This window comes from Leuciscus leuciscus (assembly GCF_965113295.1).
Source record: "Leuciscus leuciscus genome assembly, chromosome: 7".
Taxonomy (NCBI): Eukaryota; Metazoa; Chordata; class Actinopteri; order Cypriniformes; family Leuciscidae; genus Leuciscus; species Leuciscus leuciscus.
Window position 1 is genome coordinate 63031 of NC_138731.1, and position 23818 is coordinate 86848.

General features: G+C 42.4%; 1 protein-coding gene across 2 annotated transcripts; it reads right to left on the minus strand.

The window, feature by feature from the left end:
* Window positions 1-1631: 1631 nt before the first annotated feature.
* Window positions 1632-20467, minus strand: LOC309502661 (interleukin-1 receptor type 2-like). 2 transcript variants are annotated; one of them, XM_082175122.1, is made up of 11 exons: window positions 20386-20459; window positions 20106-20353; window positions 19686-19761; window positions 12825-13089; window positions 11687-11849; window positions 11422-11599; window positions 11232-11294; window positions 11036-11101; window positions 5502-5637; window positions 2986-3119; window positions 1632-2156 (listed from the first exon to the last, which is right to left on the minus strand). In XM_082175122.1, exons 2-11 carry the CDS (start codon window positions 20121-20123, stop codon window positions 2017-2019), a joined length of 1239 nt encoding a protein of 412 aa, XP_082031248.1. In that variant the 5' UTR covers window positions 20124-20353; window positions 20386-20459; the 3' UTR covers window positions 1632-2016. The 2 variants fall into 2 exon arrangements, with proteins under 2 accessions (XP_082031248.1, XP_082031247.1); XM_082175121.1 differs by having other exon boundaries at window positions 20106-20467.
* Window positions 20468-23818: the final 3351 nt, after the last annotated feature.

The window sequence follows — 23818 nt, forward strand, 5'->3', positions numbered from 1 at the left end:
TATAATCCATATCTTCTCTGAGGTGAATATACCTGTTGTGTTTGAAATAGTTTTCGCTCTCACATCCATCATATGTCACTCTGACTGTCATCTGACAAACGGAGTTCTGGTCCAAAGATATTTAACCCAATGAAGAAAGTTCCTTGACATTTTTTGGGGGGGATTTCTAGGCGTTGTATTTGTATTTACTTAACGAATGAATGAAATAATGAATGAATCACTTGGCCTAGCCTACTACAGAATGCTATGGAGTATGGAGAAAGAGTTACTGATCGACTGCATTTGTTGACTCCTTTCTTGTTAGAACTTACATTGCGGTGTAGCACCTCTTCATATTTATATTTAATTTATGTCAGTGTGTTATGTAAGAATGAAAACTGTATTAAGGTTATCAAGTAGTATATCTTGATTTCTAGTACTATGAAGTTCTTTTGACTCCATTTCCGATAACGCTGTGTTGGACTCTGGTATTATTTCCTGTTTTTGTTTCTTCCTGTCTGGTGTTTTCTTCATGAATGACGAGTTCATATGTGTATAAGGGTGTGTGGGGTGTTGTTTTCCCGGGAACTTTTCCAATTGACGGACCTCTAGCTTACCAGGTGGATATCCTTGTTTGCAGCATGCCTCACTGGCAGGATTTACTTGTGTTGTTTTGGAGTGTTTCGTGATTGATTGGATGTTGTTCAATGCAGCACAAAGGACTGGGGTACATTTGTCTGGGACTAACGAAGCCTGTGGTAAGAGATATGCGATTCATCTCTTAGTGCAAATACTTTGGGAACTCCTATAAGCTACAACAAGGTGGACTTTGCTCATGTGTTTGATTAATGATATGTATGTTCTGGGTGTTTATAAAATTCACATCTTTGTTGCATCATGAAATTAATGAACTGTTTGTATCCTTATTGATGTAACTTCACTAGTTCTCTCAATGAGTGTTACAGCGAGACTACGGGACCTGCACTGTATTTTGTACTGCTGCAAAGGGAAAACCGTCCACTCCCGCGAGATTTGCGTTGGTCCTGTGGGAGCCCAATCCCAATGCAGCCCTCTATATTGGACATTCCCCTGTGAGGGCCCTGTTGACATGACAGCCATCGGAAGAACCAGACAGTTCCTCCTCACCGACCCTATGACCAGCTTATACCGGCGTGAAGAATCGATCTTCAACTACTGGATGAATATCTAAATGCTACCGATCTGAATTCTGACTTGTGCTGTAACCTGAACCATAATCACACCGTGTTCATTTGTTGGCCTGGCCCCCCGACTGATCCTGGGTTCTCCCAAGGCTGTTCCTCCATTCTGTCACCTCTGGCTTCATTAGTTGGGGACACTTAATATTCAACAATATTATTGATCTGACTATACTGACAGTGCTGAGCTGGACGATGACATTATTTTTTTTGCACAACTGCTTTATAGATGAAATTGACAAGTTTTCATAATTGATGAACTATACAATAGAATTCAATCAACACTAAACTGACTTCAGCTGAACTACAGCCGAAATGCATTATTATCCCTGTAAAGTTGCTTTGAAACAATCTATATAATATAAAGTGTTATATAAATAAAGATGACTTGATGAGTTAAAAAAAAAAAAAAAGATTTTTCCAAGAATTTCCATCTAATTAAAGAATTTTCGATTTTATTATATGGCTTCTCTCAAGTAAGTGTTTTCACAAAAAAAAATCTGCACAGATTTTGCAATGATAGCTGAACAAGTAGAGGTTGTAAGGACCCAAGTGCAGCTTTATTTTAAAGCAACGTGTAAGAAAACAAGGAACCAAGTTTTACCAATGTGCATACAGGACAAGACTACACAAGAGCTAAAGACACAGGAGGGTGTATGTACACTAGGAGCAATGATTGCAACATAACAAAAAGAAAAGAAAAGAAGGAGGGAACTTTGAGCCAAGAACAAGGAAAGCAAAATAAAGTAAAAGCATAAGACCAATTCAACAGAGAAGATCAAGATAAATAAAACATGGCAAAAATAATTGCATTGCATCTTCAAATGGTGCTGTTCATTCGTGCCGGAATATAGTCCCCTCGTTTCTGTGGCTTTTGGCACAAATGATATGCGAAAACACACACCACTAGTATAAAACAGGAGGATGCAGCAGCTACCACCAACCACAACGACTCCGAGTCTAGAGAGAGAGAGAGAGAGAGATTTAAACACATCTAAACAGACAGTGTAAAATAAAATATTAGATTTACCATTTACATGTTCTTTAATGTCTCTTTTTCACCTTAAATTTATACAACTGTTAAAGGTGAACTTAGTCCAAATTTTTTGTTCAAATTGTGGTGACGTATGGCAGTCAGCTAGATTAGCAGCATTAATGGAGCCTAAGCATTTAGCGTTCACACTAGTAACCCATTAATAGTCAAAAGAATATAGTCATTCTATCAACATAAGAGCGCCACCCTCAGGCTGAATAACACTTTAGACCTCTGCCAAAATTGTGCCTGCATGTGTTCAGCAATTATAATATAAAGCTTACAAAATGTTGATCATAACTTGCTGCTAAAACAAAGAATCTGCCCTACCCATATTTACGGTCAGGAGCCGCTACTGCAGTTTATAATTTAAGTTTAACAGCCATAATTAATTTCATCAGAGAACGTCCAATAACAAAGGGGTTACCACAATAAAGTGAGTGTAATTTGGCTGGTCATGTGATCAAAGCTGAATGAGGCAACCCGCTCATGTAGAGTAAAATGCTTTTATTTGGCTACTGATATGATCTCCTATGTACGGAGCTCCTAAAGGGACCTTTGCAAAAATAAAAATGTCTAGCCCATGCGCAGGAGAAAACTACCGGGTGCGAAAAGTTTCTCGTGAGCAACGTGAAAGTCTATATATTTTTATTTTCGCATAGGTCCCTTTAGGGGCTCCGTACATATGAGTGTTCATACATTTCAAACAAGCAGTTAAAAAAAAAAGAAGCATACAACTGACCAAAGGGTACTCACCTTCTAGTTTAATCTGAGCGACAACTTCCTGTTTCTGGTCTTGGTTTTGACATATGCACTTCAGTTCTGTCCCATCGTCCTCTGGCTGAAGCTTAAGGATAACCAGCTGCACCTCGAGATGGTTTCCTGTGATACTGAAAACACACAATCTCGGTTTCATGCTAAATTCAGTGTAGTAGTGAGAATTGAATGAAAGTTTCTGTTGAACTGACTTCACTCTTTAGGTCCACTGTATTCTGATGTGACACTAAAATAAATCGTATATACTGTTCTTCACATTTAGCGGCTAGGACTTACAACAGGTCCTCCCTACTCAGCAACACACCTGCTGTGAAGCCTGTTGGAGATCCCTAAATATAATTTTAAAGAGGTGTGTGAAATGATCAATGATATCAAACACTCTGTGATGGACTGCCCATCTCTCCAGGGTCTTCCTTACTCCACCATCCCGGCGACCCTACAGAGGACAAACGATTGGAGAACGGATGGATGGATATCCGACACATTAATCTCGTGGTGACGAGATGGATAGTAGACTACCGCTGTGATGCAATACTTGAGACCGAGTCTAAATGCTAAGTGACCATGACAAGACCATGGAAATATGGTGTTGGTCTCGTCGTGGCCATGCTGTTTTTAGACTCAGACTCTTTGATCCGCTCTGTACTATTGTGTCTCTGGACTGGAGGAAACTGTGTGGCGCTGTGGAGATTTGCATGCCACTGACGTGAAACAGGTCTTCATTCATCCCAAAGGAAAGCATATTTACACTCTTGTGTCTCTGTCTAGACTCAGACTCAACATGCCCAGGTCTCGGCCTTGTGTTGGACTCAATTGAACAGGGGTCAGGTACAACACTGGACTTCTGACACTGCATGGCTGGTTGTCTCAGTAGTGTCCACAGAACAGTGTGGGTTTAATAAAAGTTTTTGGGGTAGACCTGACCTGAAAGAGACTGTACCATCATGTTATCATAACATGTCTACTTCATGAACTTCCAAACACAAAGCATCTGTTAATTCATTTAGAAAACCAAAACCAATTTTTGTTGTTAACCTAGAAAATTAGCCATTTTCTGAAGTTTAGGCTGCTAAACATCAGATCACTCTCATTGAAAACCAGCCATCCATTCTCCACAGCACTTGTCCTTTAGGGTCATGGGCCAGTACATCTCAGAGATGACAAACCCTGACATTCTGACTGACGGTTAAGCAGAGAAGTTTAGATAAAGGGATTTGAGTGATTAATAATCAATATCTAACCTGATGAAAAATATTCATCTGCAACAACATTGTGAACTTTCGTACAGATACATTTGGCCATTAACTTTTATATGCATCATTATGCAAGAACATGAGGAGAGATTCACATGAAAGACAGACCACTGGCACAATAATGTGCTACCTCTTTCAACAGTAGGGTAGCAAGAATGATTGAGCAGTGTAAATTAAATGAACTGAAATGTGAAATGTATATATGGGGGCGCTATCTGTGATGAGATAATTGACAGGACTGTTCAGTCTGTTAATGAACCAATTAGCAATACTGCAGTAAAAATTCAAAAGGGATTTCAAATCAGTTTACATTGTCTAGTTGCTCAGTAAAGTCACCATCCACAGATGCAAAGCGATGACTTTCCATCAGCACATTAATAGGAAAGTTTACACTAAAATGAAAACTCAGACACTATTTAGTCACCCTGGTGTTGTTCTGAAGCCGTATGACTTTTGTTTTTTTGGAAAACAAATGGAGAAATAAAATAAAAAATTCCTGCTTGTGCTTGTTGGTATAATGGGAGTAAATGGTGACCACCTTTGAGTTTTAAAAAGTATGCATTATCTCAAATAATTAGCCAGTGTTTCTGTTTAAAAACATCTGCTAAAGGAATAAATGTACATTTAAAATTCGAAACTTTCTAAATATGTTCTAATATAAATATTAACAAGTAACAAGCCTCCAAATGTGCAAAACAAACATAGAATTGAAAATATTGAATAATACTGAATTGAATTCAATATTATCTTGTTTCGGTTGATGTTTCAAACTTTTTTTAACTGTCAGCAGTAATACATTACCACTGAAATGTGATACTATATTTCAATATGTAAATTATATTAAGGAACTGACAAACTAAAAAACTATTACCATACATTTGATTATACAAAGGGCCATCACTAGAGGAGGAAACCGGGTGAAAATGACCCGAGCTTAAGATCCCCTTCAATTATGATTATTAGCTGCATAGAGAGCTGTGTAGAGGCATAGGTCTGATGCGGAAGTAGAAATCAGACTCAAATTTGATCTCGGGCTCAGCTGTTCTCCCCCGCCTGCCCCTGGCACTGACCCCTGCCTGCCCCTGGCACTGACCCCTGCCTGCCCCTGGCACTGACCCCTGTCTGCTCCTGGCACTGACCCCTGTCTGCCCCTGGCACTGACCCCTGCCTGCCCCTGACCCCTGTCTGCCCCTGGCACTGACCCCTGCCTGCCAAGTGGATCACTGTAGGCATCAATGTTACCTTTTTTCTGTCTGAAATGCACGTCCACCCAGGTAAGAGTTTTCAGCTGGCTGACCATTAACCAGCCATGTCACATCTGTGGACTGAGCGGCCTGGTTTCCAATGGACACCATGCAGTGGATCACCAAACGTGAGCCTGAAAGATAGCAGTACAACTGAAGGTTGGTGTGTAGCTGTCTGATAATCACTATATAAGAGTAAGCAAACAAACACTGGGCCCCATTAACTAATTGTGGGAAGGTTTTAACAAGGTTTTAGAATGAATGATTCATCAAATTTCAATGATTTTAAAATATCAAATTTCTTTCTGGAGAAGGTTTGGGTGTTTTATGCAAAAAGCTCCTAAACATACAAACGTACGCTCCATCATTTAGAATAATGCAGATTTGTCAATAATGGAACTCGTGTACATAAATTGCTATTTAGAAATCTTGTGTGACAACTTCTGCACACAAAAATACAGAACTTGTATGCAATTATTAGTGAATGAAATTGAATATGAGTAATCAAAATCAATGTTTGCTTTGTCTATTTATTAATGACTAGTAGTAGTCCACCATCATACCATCAAGGGCCTCATTTACAAAACGTGTGTATGCACAGATTTGATCTCTGAGTGTGAGTGCCCTAAAATCCACGCCAACGGTCATATTTATAAAAAACTGTCTTTTTTATTTAATAAAAAATTTTATATTTACTTTTTTTTGTGATTTTTGCCTTTTATTGGGACAGGACAGTAGAGAGTTGACAGGAAGTGAGGTGGGAGAGAGACAGGGGATGGGATCGGGAAAGGTCCACGAGCCGGGACTCAAACTCGGGCCGCCCGAGCGCAACAACGCTACATGTCGGCGTGCTGACCATGAGGTCATCGGCACTGATTAAAAAACAGTCTTTGACGTGGAAAAGTGCTTAGAGCCACGTCAGGGACTGAGCAGACGCACACACTTTTCTTTTAAACAGTGGTGTTCAGGACCAAGGATAGCTCCAACACAGGTGAACGCAGTGAGGGTTAGGGTTAGGTTAGGCTTCAAACCACACTGAATACAGCAGTCACAGAGCTCTGCCGAAGGACTGAGGCTCCCTGTCAGAGGGGAAACATGCACACCTGTGTTGGAGCTATCCTTGGTCCTGAACATCACTGTGTTGTTCACCTATAAACATCACCTATAAAGCTCCGTATTAATTATAAGGTATTGCTACTGACTTATAAAGCCCTAAACGGCTTAGCTCCGGTCTATTTAACGGATCTTCTATCGCCCTATAATCCATCGCGCTCTTTAAGATCACTAAATTCAAGGCTTTTGGTCATACCTAGGATATCCAGAACCACCAAAGGAGGGAGAGCATTTTCACATTTGGCTCCAAAACTCTGGAATAGTCTTCCTGATCCTGTTCGTTGCTCAGACTCGCTCTCCCAGTTTAAAACTAGATTAAAGTCGCATCTCTTCAGCCAGGCATTCATATAATCCTACAGTTCAAACTACAATCCGGCCTCTAGCTCATAAATGCCAGAGGAGAACTGGCCCCCGACTGAGCCTGGGTTCTCCCAAGGTTTTTTTTCTCCATTAGGTCACCTTATGGAGTTTTAGGACACCATTAGGTCACTTGTACCCAGAGCCGCCTTAACCTAATGTTAGGCCCCGGGGCTGAGAGGTTTTGTAGGCCCCCCATCCCCTCGATTAATAGTCTCATTTTAAAAAAAGTGTAATAGGTAATCTACATCACATAATGCATTAGTTTCTTTCGAGACCTACAACAGTGAGTTTTTTTATTTTTTTATATTGTTTTTAATTTGAATATTGTTATTAACATATCACTGAGCACATAAACACAAGACACTTTATTTAACAACCACACACAGCAACTAAATTTCAACTTTATGCAAATGAGAAGCGATTTTCGCGAGCGACAACCAATAGGAAAGAAGCCTTTCAGTGGAGCTCAGCTCCCGTCACCATCTCGAGTGCAGGAGAGACAGAAGAGTTCGAGGGCGATTTCACTGTTTTATATGATTTGACAGTAACTAACCACAAACATGGATATAATAAAATGATGCACGGAAAAGAAACTATCGACAGTCTCAGTGAGTTTATTCTGGATTTAGTGCGTAAATCATTTTGTTTACAAATTAGACGCTTTGCAGTTGTTATATAGCCTACATGTTAAAGATTTTATTTTGGATGTGTTCATTGTGATTATATTGGCTGGGTTTATAAAAGTTTATAAAATTGAAAGGATCATTGCTTGGTACATTTGGAAACAAAGCTTGTCTATTTCTAAATGTAATCGCGTGCATCGCTGATGATTATACTGTCCGTGTGTTGAAAAAAACGTCGATTAAACACACTCGCAACAGACACCCCAAAGCGGAGACGTTAGCGGCACTGAGCGGACACGAACCGTAACGCCTCATTCGCGCCGCGGGACCTCTAGACGCGCATAAACGCGTCTTTGCATAGACTTAACATTGAAATCACTCGCGCCAGACGCTCTTTTCGCGTTTGGTGTGAACGCACCATAACAATAACATTAGAGCGACAGCACTACCAACGTCCACAAGCGACTAGCGACATACAGCGACAAAATCTGACAAGTTAAAACAATATGACCTTTTCAGCTCATCATAAACCTGAACATGGGAGGCCCCTGAACTTGGGAGGCCCCTGGGCTTCAGCCCAGGTAAGCCCGTGCATTAAGGCGGCCTTGCTTGTACCCCTTTTCCACCAACAAGAACCAGGTGCTGGTTCAGAGCTAGAGCTATTGCCAGTTCGGAGTTGGTTCGACTGACGAACCGGTTTGCGTTTCCACCGGCCAGAGAGCCACAACAGAGCTATATCTTACGTCACTGCATACGTATCATGTTGCCCAGCAACGCTAGTCCGGCAGCGCCAAACACAAACACACCAGACTTGTTCGAGATGCATCGGCTTCTCGCAGAACGATCAGCACATGAAATCAAAGCACTGCGAAAGCGATCAAAAAGCACAAGGAGTCGTATGATCTCCAAACACTCCCGCAGCTCTGATCGGTCCACGCTGCTCCGATGCATCTCGAACAAGGCATCAACAATAATAGACGTTGCGTTACTATGGATGCTCATGGGTTTGCAAAAATAAATCGGCATCCAAACACGGCGAATCCAACGCGTTCGTGCAGCTCGCCGTAACTTACATAGACGGATATTATAATCGAGCTGCTATTAGCTCGACTAGCTGCTATTTAAAAATGGCGGTCACAAGTTTCTCTTCAGTCTTGTTGGCCACGGTAACCCCGCCCCCAGCCTCTGACGCAAGCGGTTCTTTCTTGGCTCCGTTCTAGACCCTGCAATGATTTGGTGCTACTTAAGAACCAGTTTTTCTGGTTCGGAGCTGGTGCTTTGGCGGTGGAAAAACAAAGAACCGATTTGAAACTAGGCTCTGGCTCCGAACCAGCACCAGATCTGCCTTGGTGGAAAAGGGGTATCGATGGAGTTTTTCGGTTCCTTGCCACTGTTGCCTTTGGCTTGCTCAGTTGGGGATATTTTGGGGATATTTAATTTCATTTTATCAATCAATAAATTCCTCTTGAAACAAACTGTGTTGTATTATTTTAGTTTGATGCTGTGAAGCTGCTTTGATGCAATCTGTATTGTGAAAAGCGCTATACAAATAAACTTGACTTGACTTGACTTGTGCACACCTGTGTTGGAGCTATCCTTGGTCCTCAACATCACTGTGAACATCACTGTGCACACCTGTGTTGGATCTATCCTTGGTCCTGAACATCACTGTGCACACCTGTGTTGGAGCTATCCTTGGTCCTGAACATCACTGTGCACACCTGTGTTGGAGCTATCCTTGGTCCTGAACATCACTGTGCACACCTGTGTTGGAGCTATCCGTGGTCCTGAACATCACTGTGCACACCTGTGTTGGAGCTATCCTTGGTCCTCAACATCACTGTGCACATCTGTGTTGGAGCTATCCTTGGTCCTGAACATCACTGTGTACCGTTTTATTAAATACTTTTTGCAACCTCCTTTTGCCAAGATAACAGCTCTGAGTTTTTTCCTATAATGCCTGATGAGTTTGGAGAACAACTGACAAGATATCAGAGACAATTCATTCATACTGAATCTCTCCAGATCCTTCAGATTCACAAGTTCATGTTGGCGCTGCTTCTCTTCAGTTCACTCCACTCATCAGGTCAGGGAACTGGGACGGTCATGGCAGAAGCTTCATTTTGTGCTCCGTAAGAAATTTTTGTGTTGATTTTGATGTTTGTTTTGGACCGTTGTCCTGATGGAAGATCCAACCACGGCCCATTATAAGATTTCTAGCAGAGGCAGACAGGTTTAGATTTTTTATCTGTTGGTATTTGCTAGAATCCATAATACCATGTTTCTGAACAAGATGTCCAGGACCTCCAGCAAAAAAAAAATAGCCCACAACACATAAGATCCAGCAGTGTATTTAACCGTAGGCATGGGGTACTCTTCATCCCTGTGTGCTCCAAACACATCTGGTGGGTTTGCTGCCAAAAAGCGCTATTTTTAAGTTTCATCTGATCATAGAATCCGGTCTCTTCTGAAGATCCAGTCATGTCTAACCACTGAATATGCTGGAGTTAATTTTTGGTGGAGCGAGGAGGATTTTTCTTGAAACCCTCCCAAACAACATGTGGTGATGTAGGGGTTGTTTGATATCTTTTTTTTTAGGCTTTCTGACCTCCAAGACTCCAGTAATCTCTGCAATTCTCCATCTGTGATCCTTGGAGAGTCTTTGGCCACTCAAACTCTCCTCCTCACTGTGCATTAAGACAATATAGACACGTCCTCTTCCTGGCAGATTCGTCACATCTTTAGTTGATTGGAACTTCTTAATTATTGCCCTGATGGTCTGAATTTCTATTCTGTGATGCTCAAAAATCTTTTGCTGCTCATCAGAACTATATTCTTTAGTTTTTACTCATTGTGATGGATGATTGAGGGAATTTGGCCTTTGTGTTTCCTCATATTTAAACTCATGTGAAACAAGAAGTCATAGCTAGACAATTTTATGTTCCTAGTCACCCTGTGTTCAGCCCGTGTTCCCTGTGCTCATTGTCAGGTATTGTCACTGCTGTTTGCTGCTGGATTCCTCAGTTCAGTTCCTTGTGGATTTATTCTGTTAGGTTCCTCGTGGACTGTTTTTTGTAATTTTGTTATTTCATTATTAAACCTTATTTGCATTTGGATCCAGTTCACCCTCCTCTCTGAGTTCACCCAGCATTGCACTTCTATAATCAGTAACTGCTGTGGATTTATTTGAATGAGTTTTTCATTGTCCGTTCTTATGGTGTAAACGTGTCCCTAAACGGTGTGTACATTTAAATAAAATTGTGTGCTGTCCTTTCGAAGCTTAATTTCGTATTAAGTACAGTACATTTTATTAGAATTATGCAGTGCTGTCATACTATATTATGGACAGTGTCATGCAATGTGTGACCGGAATATAAATGATCTAAACATCTGACAATAAACACATAAATCAATATTGTTAGCAGTGTGGACTCACCCAAATGACTTTCAATGAAGGATCCATTTACAGGAAAGACGATATAAGGGAATGAATAACTTGATGCTGTGTGAAAACATTGTTAAATTAATAACAATTAAATTAATAATAAATGAATTAGATTAAGTAGAATCAAATTGTTAGATCAGTATGTTGGTGAAATACTGATAATTAAAAAAAAAACTCTAATACTTGCATGTGAAAGCATTGAGATTGTTAGAGGTGACCGCTTCTGGTGCAAAACTTTCAGATTCTGGAGCTAAAGAAATGTTTAACAGAGTCATAATTTGCTTAACTGTCTGACAGGTGTAGAAAGAAAGAAAAGCAACATGCTAGTCATAAAACAGTGGTAGTGGCGCAACCATCCGTTTGACAAAGGGATTTACCTGACACTTGAACTCTCCAGGTCCTGCTTACATTGTATTGGGTATTGTTGAAAATGACATTTAGCCTACAGGTGTAGAAGCCCTCATCTTTCACAGAGATGTTTTTGATGGCCAGAATTATGCCACTCTCGACTGTATACTGTCCTCTGCCAACAGGAAGAGCTGTGCTCTGAAAATCCTGTCAATTAATCAATTGACAATTGAGGAATACAGCCATTTTTCAAACATTTGTTGTCATTTCAGTTAGTTTTCCACGATGACCTACCTTGTACCACATAAGATTTTTTTTCCTTTTGAAATAATTCAAATGGGGACAAATTATTTTTGTATCTTCTCCTGCATGTGTGTTGTAGGTCATTACCACGTTTGGCTCCTCTGCCTCATAAATCGTAATGGAAATGCTCCCGGTGAAACAGAATGTGTCACTCCTAAGTGAAAAATGCATCACTAATTATATTTAGGCTAACAAAAACTAATGTCATAATACAAACTGTTTTAAAACTGTAATAAAAAAAGGTTAATTGCAAACCCATGCAATAACGTATAGCACATCTGCCAATTGTGCTGGAGTTTCTGCTGGATTTAGTGCATAAATCATAAGAGTTTTCATATTACTACATTTCATTTATATTTCAAATCCAGTTTGGGCACTTTCTAAAAAAGGTCCAATCAAACCTTTTATTTAATGACTAAAGCCTTCCCTCCTAGAGTAACTTCCACACTAGACTGATTTTGAACTTTCGAGTTTTTAGATCAGGGCTATTCAAATACGTTCCTGGAGGGTTTAGTTCCAGTCCTAATCAAACACAACTGCCTGTAATCTAGTCATATTTTGAAGAAGACCTCGATTAGCTGGTTCTGTGCTTCATCAGGGTTGGAACTAAATTCTGTGGGCCATGGACCTCCAGAAATGGTATTAAAGGTATTAGTACTAATAGTAATGGTATTAGTCTATATTAAATATATTAAATTGATTTAGCATGTTTTCTATATATATAAATCACATCAAACCTTTTAAGAAAATAAATCGCTCTTATAAATATAAGCCATGCAAGCGCAAGAGTGGTGTGAACTACATCAGACTGAGAGTTAGGGTTAGGGAATGCTGGACTCATATTTCACCCCAAAATCAAAAGGTAAAAAAAGTTACGGCCATTAAGATTTTAGACATTGTGACATTGTTTTTATGAAAACTATTAACATTTATATTTAGCCTTCTGTCAAATTAAATATTATATATTGATGTATCATTTAAATGATAAAGCATGTTTGTAAAGTACTCGTGCAAGTAAACATTATGGTAATATTTTGTTGCACTGTAATTCATTTATGTTGATTTCCTTCCCTGAATTTAAAATGAGAATTGAAGAATTGCAAGGAAATGCACGGCTATAAGATCTGACCTGAAGATGTAGTTGTATGTTCCAGAGTCTGACGGGTGAGATGGAAGGAGCAGGACTCCACGGCCTCTCTGCTTCACCCGATCACGGCAGCGCTTCAGACTGCTCTGGTTCCTCAGGTTAGTGTGATCAACGTGGAATGCTGAGCTGTTGTCCAGTCGCAATTCCCTGTATTGAATCGCATCTTCAAGAAATGGGAATCTGATGATAACCGCCTCGCCTTGTACTTGATAATCCGGGATCTCTGGACCCACAACCACACAACTACCTGAACCAATCACAAGAAGTTATTAAACAACATACAATAATATTGTTATAGTAATTATGCAAGCATAGTATCAACATCACAATTAGGAAATTCAATACTAGCATATTCAGATGTCTGAGTTTACCAGGGACCTGGATTCACAAGGTCCCAATGTCAGGAAAGTTCTATAAAACAGTGTTTCTAAATCCTGGTCCTGGGGACCACCGCTCTGGGCATTTTGTATGTCTCCCTTATTTAACACAACCGATTGAGACCATCAGCTAATTAGGCGAGATGAACTGAATCAGATGTGTCAGATTAGACAGACATACAAACTGTACAGAGTGGTGGGTCCCCAGGACCAGGATTGAAAACCACTGCTCTAAAATTTTAAATATTTTGCAGTTCACACTGGCAGCGACTTGCAGGAACAAAGTGAGCATGTTCATTTTCAGTTAGGTGCTGGCGACTTCAAGCGAAGAACAGTTGAGAACAGTTTTACAAATGAGCAGTGACTTTCTGCAACAAATACCAAGGAGAGTGAAGTAGAGCAAACTAGATTCATCTCCGGTAATATACTGTATTGGTCTTTCAGCAAAAGTGCCCAAGACTGGTCGCCCACTGAAGCGCAGCAGGGTTGAGGCTGGTCAGTGTCTGGATGGGAGACTCCTGGGAAAACTGTGTTTCTGCTGGAAGAGGTGTTAGTGAGGCCAGTAGGGGGCGCTGCTCACCCTGTGGTCTGTGTGGGTCCTAACACCCCAGTATAGTGACGGGGACACTATACTGTCAAACAGCACCGTCCTTCAGATGAGACGTTAAACTGAGGTCCTGACTCTCTGTGGTCATTAAAAATCCTGAGGCACTTCTCGTAAAGAGTAGGTGTCACACCCTCAAACCACACGGACTCTTGTTTTCAGTCAGTACCGTTTCCCTTGGTTAGTTTGTTACTTAGTCATGCACACTCATTAGTTTCAGCTGTGCACTAATCAATCATTGCATTATCCTCTCACTATTAAAGTTCTATAGCTGGTGAGTGGCTCCACCTATAGCTGGTGTGTGGTAAGCGCACTGGCTCCACCTATAGCTGGTCTGTGGCAAGCGCACTGTCTCCACCTATTTCTGCTGTGTGACGAGCGCACTGTCTCCACCTATAGCTGGTGTGTGACGAGCGCACTGTCTCCACCTATAGCTGGTGTGTGGTGAGCGCACTGTCTCCACCTATAGCTGGTGTAGGGTGAGAGCACTGTCTCCACCTATAGCTGGTATGTGGCTCCACCTATAGCCGGTGTGTGGTGAGCGCACTGGCTCCACCTATAGCTGGTGTGTGGTGAGCGCACTGCTATAGGTGGAGCCAGTGCACTCACCACACACCAGCTATAGGTAGAGCCAGTGCTGTTCAGCACACACCAGCTTTAGGTGGAGCCAGGGCACTCACCACACACCAGCTATAGGTGGAGCCAGTGCTCTCACCACACACCGGCTATAGGTGGAGCCACACACCAGCTATAGGTGGAGCCAGTGCGCTCACCACACACCAGCTATAGGTAGAGCCAGTGCGTTCACCACACACCAGCTTTAGGTGGAGCCAGGGCACTCACCACACACCAGCTATAGGTGGAGCCAGTGCTCTCACCACACACCAGCTATAGGTGGAGCCAGTGCGCTCACCACACACCAGCTATAGGTGGAGCCAGTGCGCTCGTCACACACCAGCTATAGGTGGAGACAGTGCGCTCACCACACACCAGCTATAGGTGGAGCCAGTGCGCTCGTCACACACCAGCTATAGGTGGAGACAGTGCTCTCACCCTACACCAGCTATAGGTGGAGACAGTGCACTCACCACACACCAGCTATAGGTGGAGCCAGTGCGCTCACCACACACCAGCTATAGGTGGAGCCAGTGCGCTCACCACACACCAGCTATAGGTGGAGCCAGTGCGCTCGTCACACACCAGCTATAGGTGGAGACAGTGCGCTCACCACACACCAGCTATAGGTGGAGCCAGTGCGCTCGTCACACACCAGCTATAGGTGGAGACAGTGCTCTCACCCTACACCAGCTATAGGTGGAGACAGTGCACTCACCACACACCAGCTATAGGTGGAGCCAGTGCGCTCGCCACACACCAGCTATAGGTGGAGACAGTGCGCTCGTCACACAGCAGAAATAGGTGGAGATAGTGCGCTCACCACACCAGCTCTAGGTGGAGACAGTGCGCTCACCACACACCAGCTATAGGTGGAGCCAGTGCGCTCACCACACACCAGCTATAGGTGGAGCCAGTGCGCTCACCACACACCAGCTAGAGGTGGAGCCAGTGCGCTCACCACACACCAGCTATAGGTGGAGCCAGTGCGCTTACCACACATCAGCTATAGGTGTAGCCAGTTCGCTCGCCACACACCAGCTATAGGTGGAGACAGTGCGCTCACCACACACCAGCTATAGGTGGAGACAGTGCTCTCACCACACACCAGCTATAGGTGGAGACAGTGCGCTCACCACACACCAGCTATAGGTGGAGCCAGTGCGCTCGCCACACACCAGCTATAGGTGGAGACAGTGCGCTCACCACACACCAGCTATAGGTGGAGACAGTGCTCTCACCACACACCAGCTATAGGTGGAGACAGTGCGCTCGCCACATACCAGATATAGGTGGAGACAGTGCGCTCACCACACACCAGCTATAGGTGGAGACAGTGCGCTCGTCACACAGCAGAAATAGGTGGAGACAGTGTGCTCGTCACACACCAGCTATAGGTGGAGCCACACACCAGCTATAGAACTTTAATAGTGAGAGGATAATGCGATGATTGATTAGTGCACAGCTGAAACTAATGAGTGTGCATGACTAAGTAACAAACTAACCAAGGGAAACGGTACTGACTGAAAACAAGAGTCCGTGTGGTTTGAGGGTGTGACACCTACTCTTTACGAGAAGTGCCTCAGGATTTTTAATGACCACAGAGAGTCAGGACCTCTGTTTAACGTCTGGTGTGTGGTGAGCGCACTGGCTCCACCTATAGCTGGTGTGTGGTGAGCGCACTGGCTCCACCTATAGCTGGTGTGTGGCGAGCCCACTGGCTCCACCTATAGCTGGTGTGTGCCGAGTGCACTGGCTCCACCTATAGCTGGTGTGTGGCGAGCGCACTGTCTCCATCTATAGCTGGTGTGTGGCGAGCGCACTGGCTCCACCTATAGCTGGTGTGTGGCGAGCGCACTGGCTCCACCTATAGCTGGTGTGTGGCGAGCGCACTGGCTACACCTATAGCTGATGTGTGGTGAGAGCACTGGCTCCACCTATAGCTGGTGTGTGGTGAGCGCACTGGCTCCACCTATAGCTGGTGTGTGGCGAGCGCACTGGCTCCACCTATAGCTGGTGTGTGGCGAGCGCACTGGCTCCACCTATAGCTGGTGTGTGGCGAGCGGACTGGCTCCATCTATAGCTGTTGTGTGGTGAGTGCACTGTCTCCACCTATAGCTAGTGCACTGTCTCCACCTATAGCTGGTGTGTGGCGAGCGCACTGGCTCCACCTATAGCTGGTGTGTGGTGAGAGCATTGGCTCCATCTATAGCTGGTGTGTGGTGAGTGCACTGTCTCCACCTATAGCTGGTGTGTGACGAGCGCACTGTCTCCACCTATAGCTGGTGTGTGGTGAGAGCACTGTCTCCATCTATAGCTGGTGTGTGGTGAGCGCACTGTCTCCACCTATAGCTGGTGTGTGGCGAGCGCACTGGCTCCACCTATAGCTGGTGTGTGGCGAGCGCACTGGCTCCACCTATAGCTGGTGTGTGGTGAGCACACTGAATCACATTCAGAGAATATTCAACTGATTGCAATCCCAAAAAGCTAATCCAATTGTTCACACAGGTGGAGATATTTGCTATGCAACCCAACTCGTCCCTGATAAGCATAAAAGATTGTCTGATATTTTGCTACTCATATACAAACTTCACTGTTATTTGACTAATTTGGTTTAGTAGTATATATATATATATATATATATAAACATTAATCACAATTAATAATCACAATTAATCTCCCCTTATCATAAAATTAAGCACACACCAATTGTCTTGTTAATAACGTGAGTGTACTGAAAAGTGTTGGTCCATAAAAACAATGTGCGATCAGTGCGTCGAGAGCACACATACACAGTTTTATTGCGCATCAATATAACAATATAATTTACTAATAATAAGTACTAACTCACCGCTACATTTATATAGTGCTTTTCTCAGCACTCAAGAGCTTTACATGGAAGGGGGGATCTCCTCAACCACCACCAATGTGCAGTATCACCTGGATGATGCGACGGCAGCCATACTGTGCCAGAACATACACACACACCAGCTTACTGGTGGAGAGGAGACAGTGATGAAGACAATGAGTATATATGGATGATTCGGTGGCCATGATGGACAGAGGCCAATGGGAAAATGTTCCTCTACGAGAAGTGCCACAGGATTTTTAAAGACCACAGAGAGTCAGGACCTCAGTTTAACGTCTCATCTGAAGGACGGTGCTGTTTGACAGTATAGTGTCCCCGTCACTATACTGGGGCATTAGGACCCACACAGAGCACAGGGTGAGCAGCGCCCTCTACTGGCCTCACTAACACCTCTTCCAGCAGAAGCACAGTTTTCCCAGGAGTCTCCCATCCAGACACTGACCAGCCCTCAACCCTGCTGAGCTTCAGTGGGCGACTAGTCTTGGGCTACAGGGTGAGATGACTGCTGGCCATACGTATGACATTACTGTATGACTCCTGTACGTCACCGCAATCATCTTTACATTGATTCCAATCCTTATCCATCAAAACTTTACTAGCAAGACACTGGTTTGCTTTATTCACCCGAGAAGCATAGTACCATCTGGCCATAGAGTGGTGTTCCGTTCAGTGTGAGGGCTCACGCTTTTCAGAAACAATCACAGAATATGACAGAGATTGTGTTTTACAGTGAAACACACACTGGAATTTGTAATTCACTGAAAAATGGCCAGAAGTCACTGTTCCCTCTGCCATCGCTGATGTAATCAGCCTGGTTGTCTTTACATTAGCGCTGTTGTTTTGGATTGATTGTTTGAATGAATTCACTCACTGGATCATTGGACTTAAAACTTTCCTGGAGTTTAGTGGTTTAAAATGATCTGATCACAAACAGAGAAGTGAAATCGGGTTCAAGGGGTTGAAGAATATAAATCTCCGCCTACCAGGGTTACAGGTGATCGCGCCATTGAAGATGCTTTGTGTGATAAACTCCTGACATCTAAGATCATCTAACTGTGTGATGTAAATTACGTTAATGACGCAATTTCACTTGCTTCTGTAATTTATTTGTGTTCAATTATTTAAATGCATTAAAAGGATAGTTCACCCAAAAACTGAAATTCTGTCTTCATTTACACAAATGGCCAAATTGAAGAATTTGGTAGCCAGACAGTTAACAGCAGCCATTGACTTGCATAGTGGGAAAAAATACTACGGAAGTCATTTGCTACCATCAACTGTTTGATTACCGACATCCTTCAAAATATCTTCTTTTGTGTTCAGCAGAAGAAAGAAACATATACAAGTTTGGAACAACTTTGAGAGTAAGTAAATAATGACAGAATTTTCATTTTTGGGTGAACTATCCCTTTAAGGATTTTACATTTATTGCATGCGTTAGCGCGTTAATATCGACAGCCCACATATATATATCAGTGGGGTGTGGTGGTCTTCAGAAATGAGGCAAAGTCCTCAGTTTTATATATAAATCAATTGTAAATTCATGTCCCAGTTACACTTAATGTTGTCACATCTTCCTGGTTAAATAAACATTACATAAAAAAGTTTAAACCAAATACAATTTAATTTTGTATTTTTACATTAACTATGTAATTAATGTTCTATTCACTAAAACCAAGTATAAATCTCATCAAGTTAGTGCTTTTACACATTTTTACATTTGTTCCAAAATAATAACTAAAGGCACAATTTAATAATTTAATAGTCAACTTATTTTCATCAGTTATCAAGCTCAGCAAACACTGTCACAGACACAGAGATGTTCCTTAATTTCACCAGGCAGATTGCTCACTAAAAGCCCTCACAGTCATCATGTTTTCAGTCCATTTCAAGTTTGATTTTGATATGATAAAGCGGAGAGATCTAAATGGCTGAGTTGTTTATTTACTTTTTAATTAGTCCTCCCACTAACGGCATAATTTTACTCATTCGGACCGAATCTCGAATGCGCACGAAAACAAGAGGCAGGATTTATCGCACGATCCAATCATATCCAACCATAACCAACTACATCCAATCATAGCAGGATAGAGGCATTGCCTCCTCTCACGTGACTTTCCCCCATTCATTCTCAATTACCCCCCACTAAACCCAGCGCACACTTCGGGGGGTCAGAGGCAGGAGAGGCACGAGAGACACGAGAGACACGACTCACTGCACCTTCACCTGCAGGTGTCGCTGTTGGACATGTGTAACTTTTACTTTTTTAATGTCACATTTTCGAATCCAATTTTTTTAGGCACTGCCTCCCTTGGAAAACGCCCCTGATATATTCATACATACATATATTCTATAGTGTTGTATAAACTCATATTTACCTTTCAGAGCCAGTGCAGAGTTAAGGATTGATCTCATGGAAAGTATGACAATGCACATGCCAAAATCAAAGAGACGCTGTCAGGAAAGATCATACATCAGAACACACAACATACAGGAAAAAACTGTCTAAAAACAACATAACACATCCATTAACATGAATACATATTGATCTCCAGAATCTAAATGATCTATAAATTCTGTAAACTCCAATAAATGATAATAGTGCTTTTAGGCAACAAGTGAAATCAAAGAACTCTGTATTCATAAAATGTGTATCTTTGAACTCAACACATCTCTGCATTTTTTGACGTTGTCCCACAATAATATATATGTTATAAACATGTTACTAATCAAGTATCCATCCATTCATATTTTCTATGCTAGAATGAAAACATTCAATATGGAAGTTCTGCTCTCACCTGCCTATGGATGATCATGATGATGATGATGATGATGATGAAAGAATATATTAAATGTGAAGAGCTAAGCTGACAGAAGTAGAGAAAGAGGCATAGGCAGTCGACAGTTGTCTGTGTTTCTGTTTTATGGACAGGTTATGGGGGAAACCCTAATCCCATTCAGAGAAGCTTCCTCATCAATAAGAGGAAATTCCACATTTCCAAATCAGAGTGCAGAACACACTCACCTCTCCACAGAAGACGAAGACCTACACACACACACACACACACACACACACACACACACACACACACACACACACTCACCTCTCCACAGAAGACGAAGACCTACACACACACACACACACACACACACACACACACACACACTCACCTCTCCACAGAAGACGTGATGAAGACGAAGACCTACACACACACACACACACACACACACACACACACACACACACACACACACACACACACTCACCTCTCCACTGAAGACGTGGATGAAGACAAAGACCTACACACACACACACACACACACACACACACTCACCTCTCCACAGAAGACGTGATGAAGACGAAGACCTACACACACACACACACACACACACACACACACTCACCTCTCCACTGAAGACGTGGATGAAGACAAAGACCTACACACACACACACACACACACACACACACACACACACACACACACACTCACCTCTCCACTGAAGACGTGGATGAAGACGAAGACCTACACACACACACACACACACACACACACACACACACACACACACACACACACACACACACACACACACACACTCACCTCTCCACAGAAGACGTGATGAAGACAAAGACCTACACACACACACACACACACACACACACACACACACACACACACTCACCTCTCCACAGAAGACGAAGACCTACACACACACACACACACACACACACACACACACACACACACACACACACACACTCACCTCTCCACAGAAGACGTGATGAAGACGAAGACGAAGACCTACACACACACACACACACACACACACACACACACACACACACACTCACCTCTCCACTGAAGACGTGGATGAAGACAAAGACCTACACACACACACACACACACACACACACACTCACCTCTCCACAGAAGACGTGATGAAGACGAAGACCTACACACACACACACACAAACACACACACACACACACACACACACACACACACACACACACACTCACCTCTCCACTGAAGACGTGGATGAAGACAAAGACCTACACACACACACACACACACACACACACACACACACACACACACACACACACCTCTCCACTGAAGACGTGGATGAAGACGAAGACCTACACACACACACACACACACACACACACACACACACACACACACACACACACACACACACACACACACACACACACTCACCTCTCCACAGAAGACGTGATGAAGACAAAGACCTACACACACACACACACACACACACACACACACACACACACTCACCTCTCCACAGAAGACGTGATGAAGACAAAGACCTACACACACACACACACACACACACACACACACACACACACACACACACACACACACACACACTCACCTCTCCACTGAAGACGTGGATGAAGACGAAGACCTACACACACACACACACACACACACACACACACACACACACACACACTGCCATGTGTTAGCGGTCGATGACATGGTAAAGTGTCAATCCTGCTTCAAAAGCATAACCAGGCATATATTGTTATGACACATGACAAATTGTATGAATCAAACATACAAAACAGACCCAGCTGTGAGACAGAGAATGCATTGTGTATTTTACCATATAGTAAGCTTGATTTATAAATAGTACACTAGACATTTAAATCTCGGGTGGTTTGATCACAAGCTGTTATCATGTTTATGTGTACTTCGTGCGCTCTGTCTGACGCAATCGTGATGTTCTTAAACAAATGCCAGTGTTTGTACATTTTGGGGAAAAAGAGGAAACTGATGAAATATTTGCAGTTCCCCTACAGATCTATTATATGTATATATATGTGTGTGTAAATATGTATATATATATATATATATATGTGTGTGTGTGTGTGTGTGTGTGTGTGTATGTGTATGTGTGTGATGGCTAGCTTTAGGGGTCAGGTTAGTGTGTGTGTGTGTGTGTGTGTGTGTGTGTGTGTGTGTGTGTGTGTGTGTGTGTGTGTGTGTGTGTGTGTGTGATGGGTAGGTTTAGGGGTCGGGTTAGTGTGTGTGTGTGTGTGATGGGTAGGTTTAGGGGTCGGGTTAGTGTGTGAGTGTGTGTGATGGGTAGGTTTAGGGGTCAGGTTAGTGTGTGTGTGATGGGTAGGTTTAGAGTAAGGGGGCAGAATATACAGTTTGTATAGTATAAAAAAAATGTGTGTGTGCGCGTTTGGTTTATATCACATTGTGGGAACCTAATGTCCAAGGATAGTAAAACCTGAGATCACCTCCATTGTGGGGTCCAGCCAGCGGTCCCCATGAGGGAAATGGGTTAATAAACATACTAAATTATATTTTTTTGAAAATGTAAAAATGCAGAAAGTTTTGTGTGATGGGTAGGGTTAGTGTGTGTGTGTGTGTGTGTGTGCGTGTGTGATGGGTAGGTTTAGGGGTAGGGTTAGTGTAAGGAGATAGAATATACAGTTTGTACAGTATAAAAACCATTAAGTCTATGGAGAGTCCCCACAAAGATAGTGAACCAGACGTGTGTGTGTGTGTGTGTGTGTGTGTGTGTGTGTGTGTGTGTGTGTGTGTGTGAGAGTCGATGGAGTCAGCAAAGTCAACTTTAGGAAGGTTCCAAAACAAAATCGCCTAGCAACCATACCTTAAAATCCCTGGTAATAACACCAGATTTGGCACACACCAAGTCAAAACCAAATATCTATAGGAAAAATATATATTCAACTTTTTCTCCCCATGATACCACAATTGTTTGATTAACATTAATAAAAGCCTTTATTAAGAGCTACTGAACCACACAGTCGTCAAGAAGCAAGCAGAGAAATCGACATGGACGTACATGAAGCATATTCTCAGAAAACATACAAAAAAAGACACTTGTAGATGTTTAATTGCTATTGACACAAAATGTCACGTGTTTTTCCAGTAGCTCGTAATGAACCCGAGCATTCCCATGCATTTTTCCAGCATGGGTCATGTGTACAGTATATATAAATGTGTGTGTGTGTATACAAGTTCTTTATATATAATTATTGAATTGCATTACATTATATTTTTGGATTTATTAATGTGTGTGTTTTTTTATTTCATTTTAGAAGAGGAAACTGATGACATTTGAAGTTACAGACAATTAAATTATGTTTGCACACAAATTCTCTCATGTGGTCTTTCTCATGACTCACACTCAGGCAACACAACACTCAGTGGGTTCACTCTCTCAGCTGAAGTGTGTCATGTTCCCTTTAAACAGCAGTGACATGAAGCTGTCATCTTCAGCATATTTCTATGACAACAACACTCCCTATTAATGATTATTCACTGTAGCGTTTATACGCCCACGTATAAATATTATTCATTATTATTCATAACGGAATATGACCAATAATTAATATTTTAATTATTTTTAATTATCTTCAGAATTTACTGTAGCAGAATCAATAGTATGATCATTTTATCAGTTCATCCAATGAACAGAAAGCATAAACAAGTATTAACTC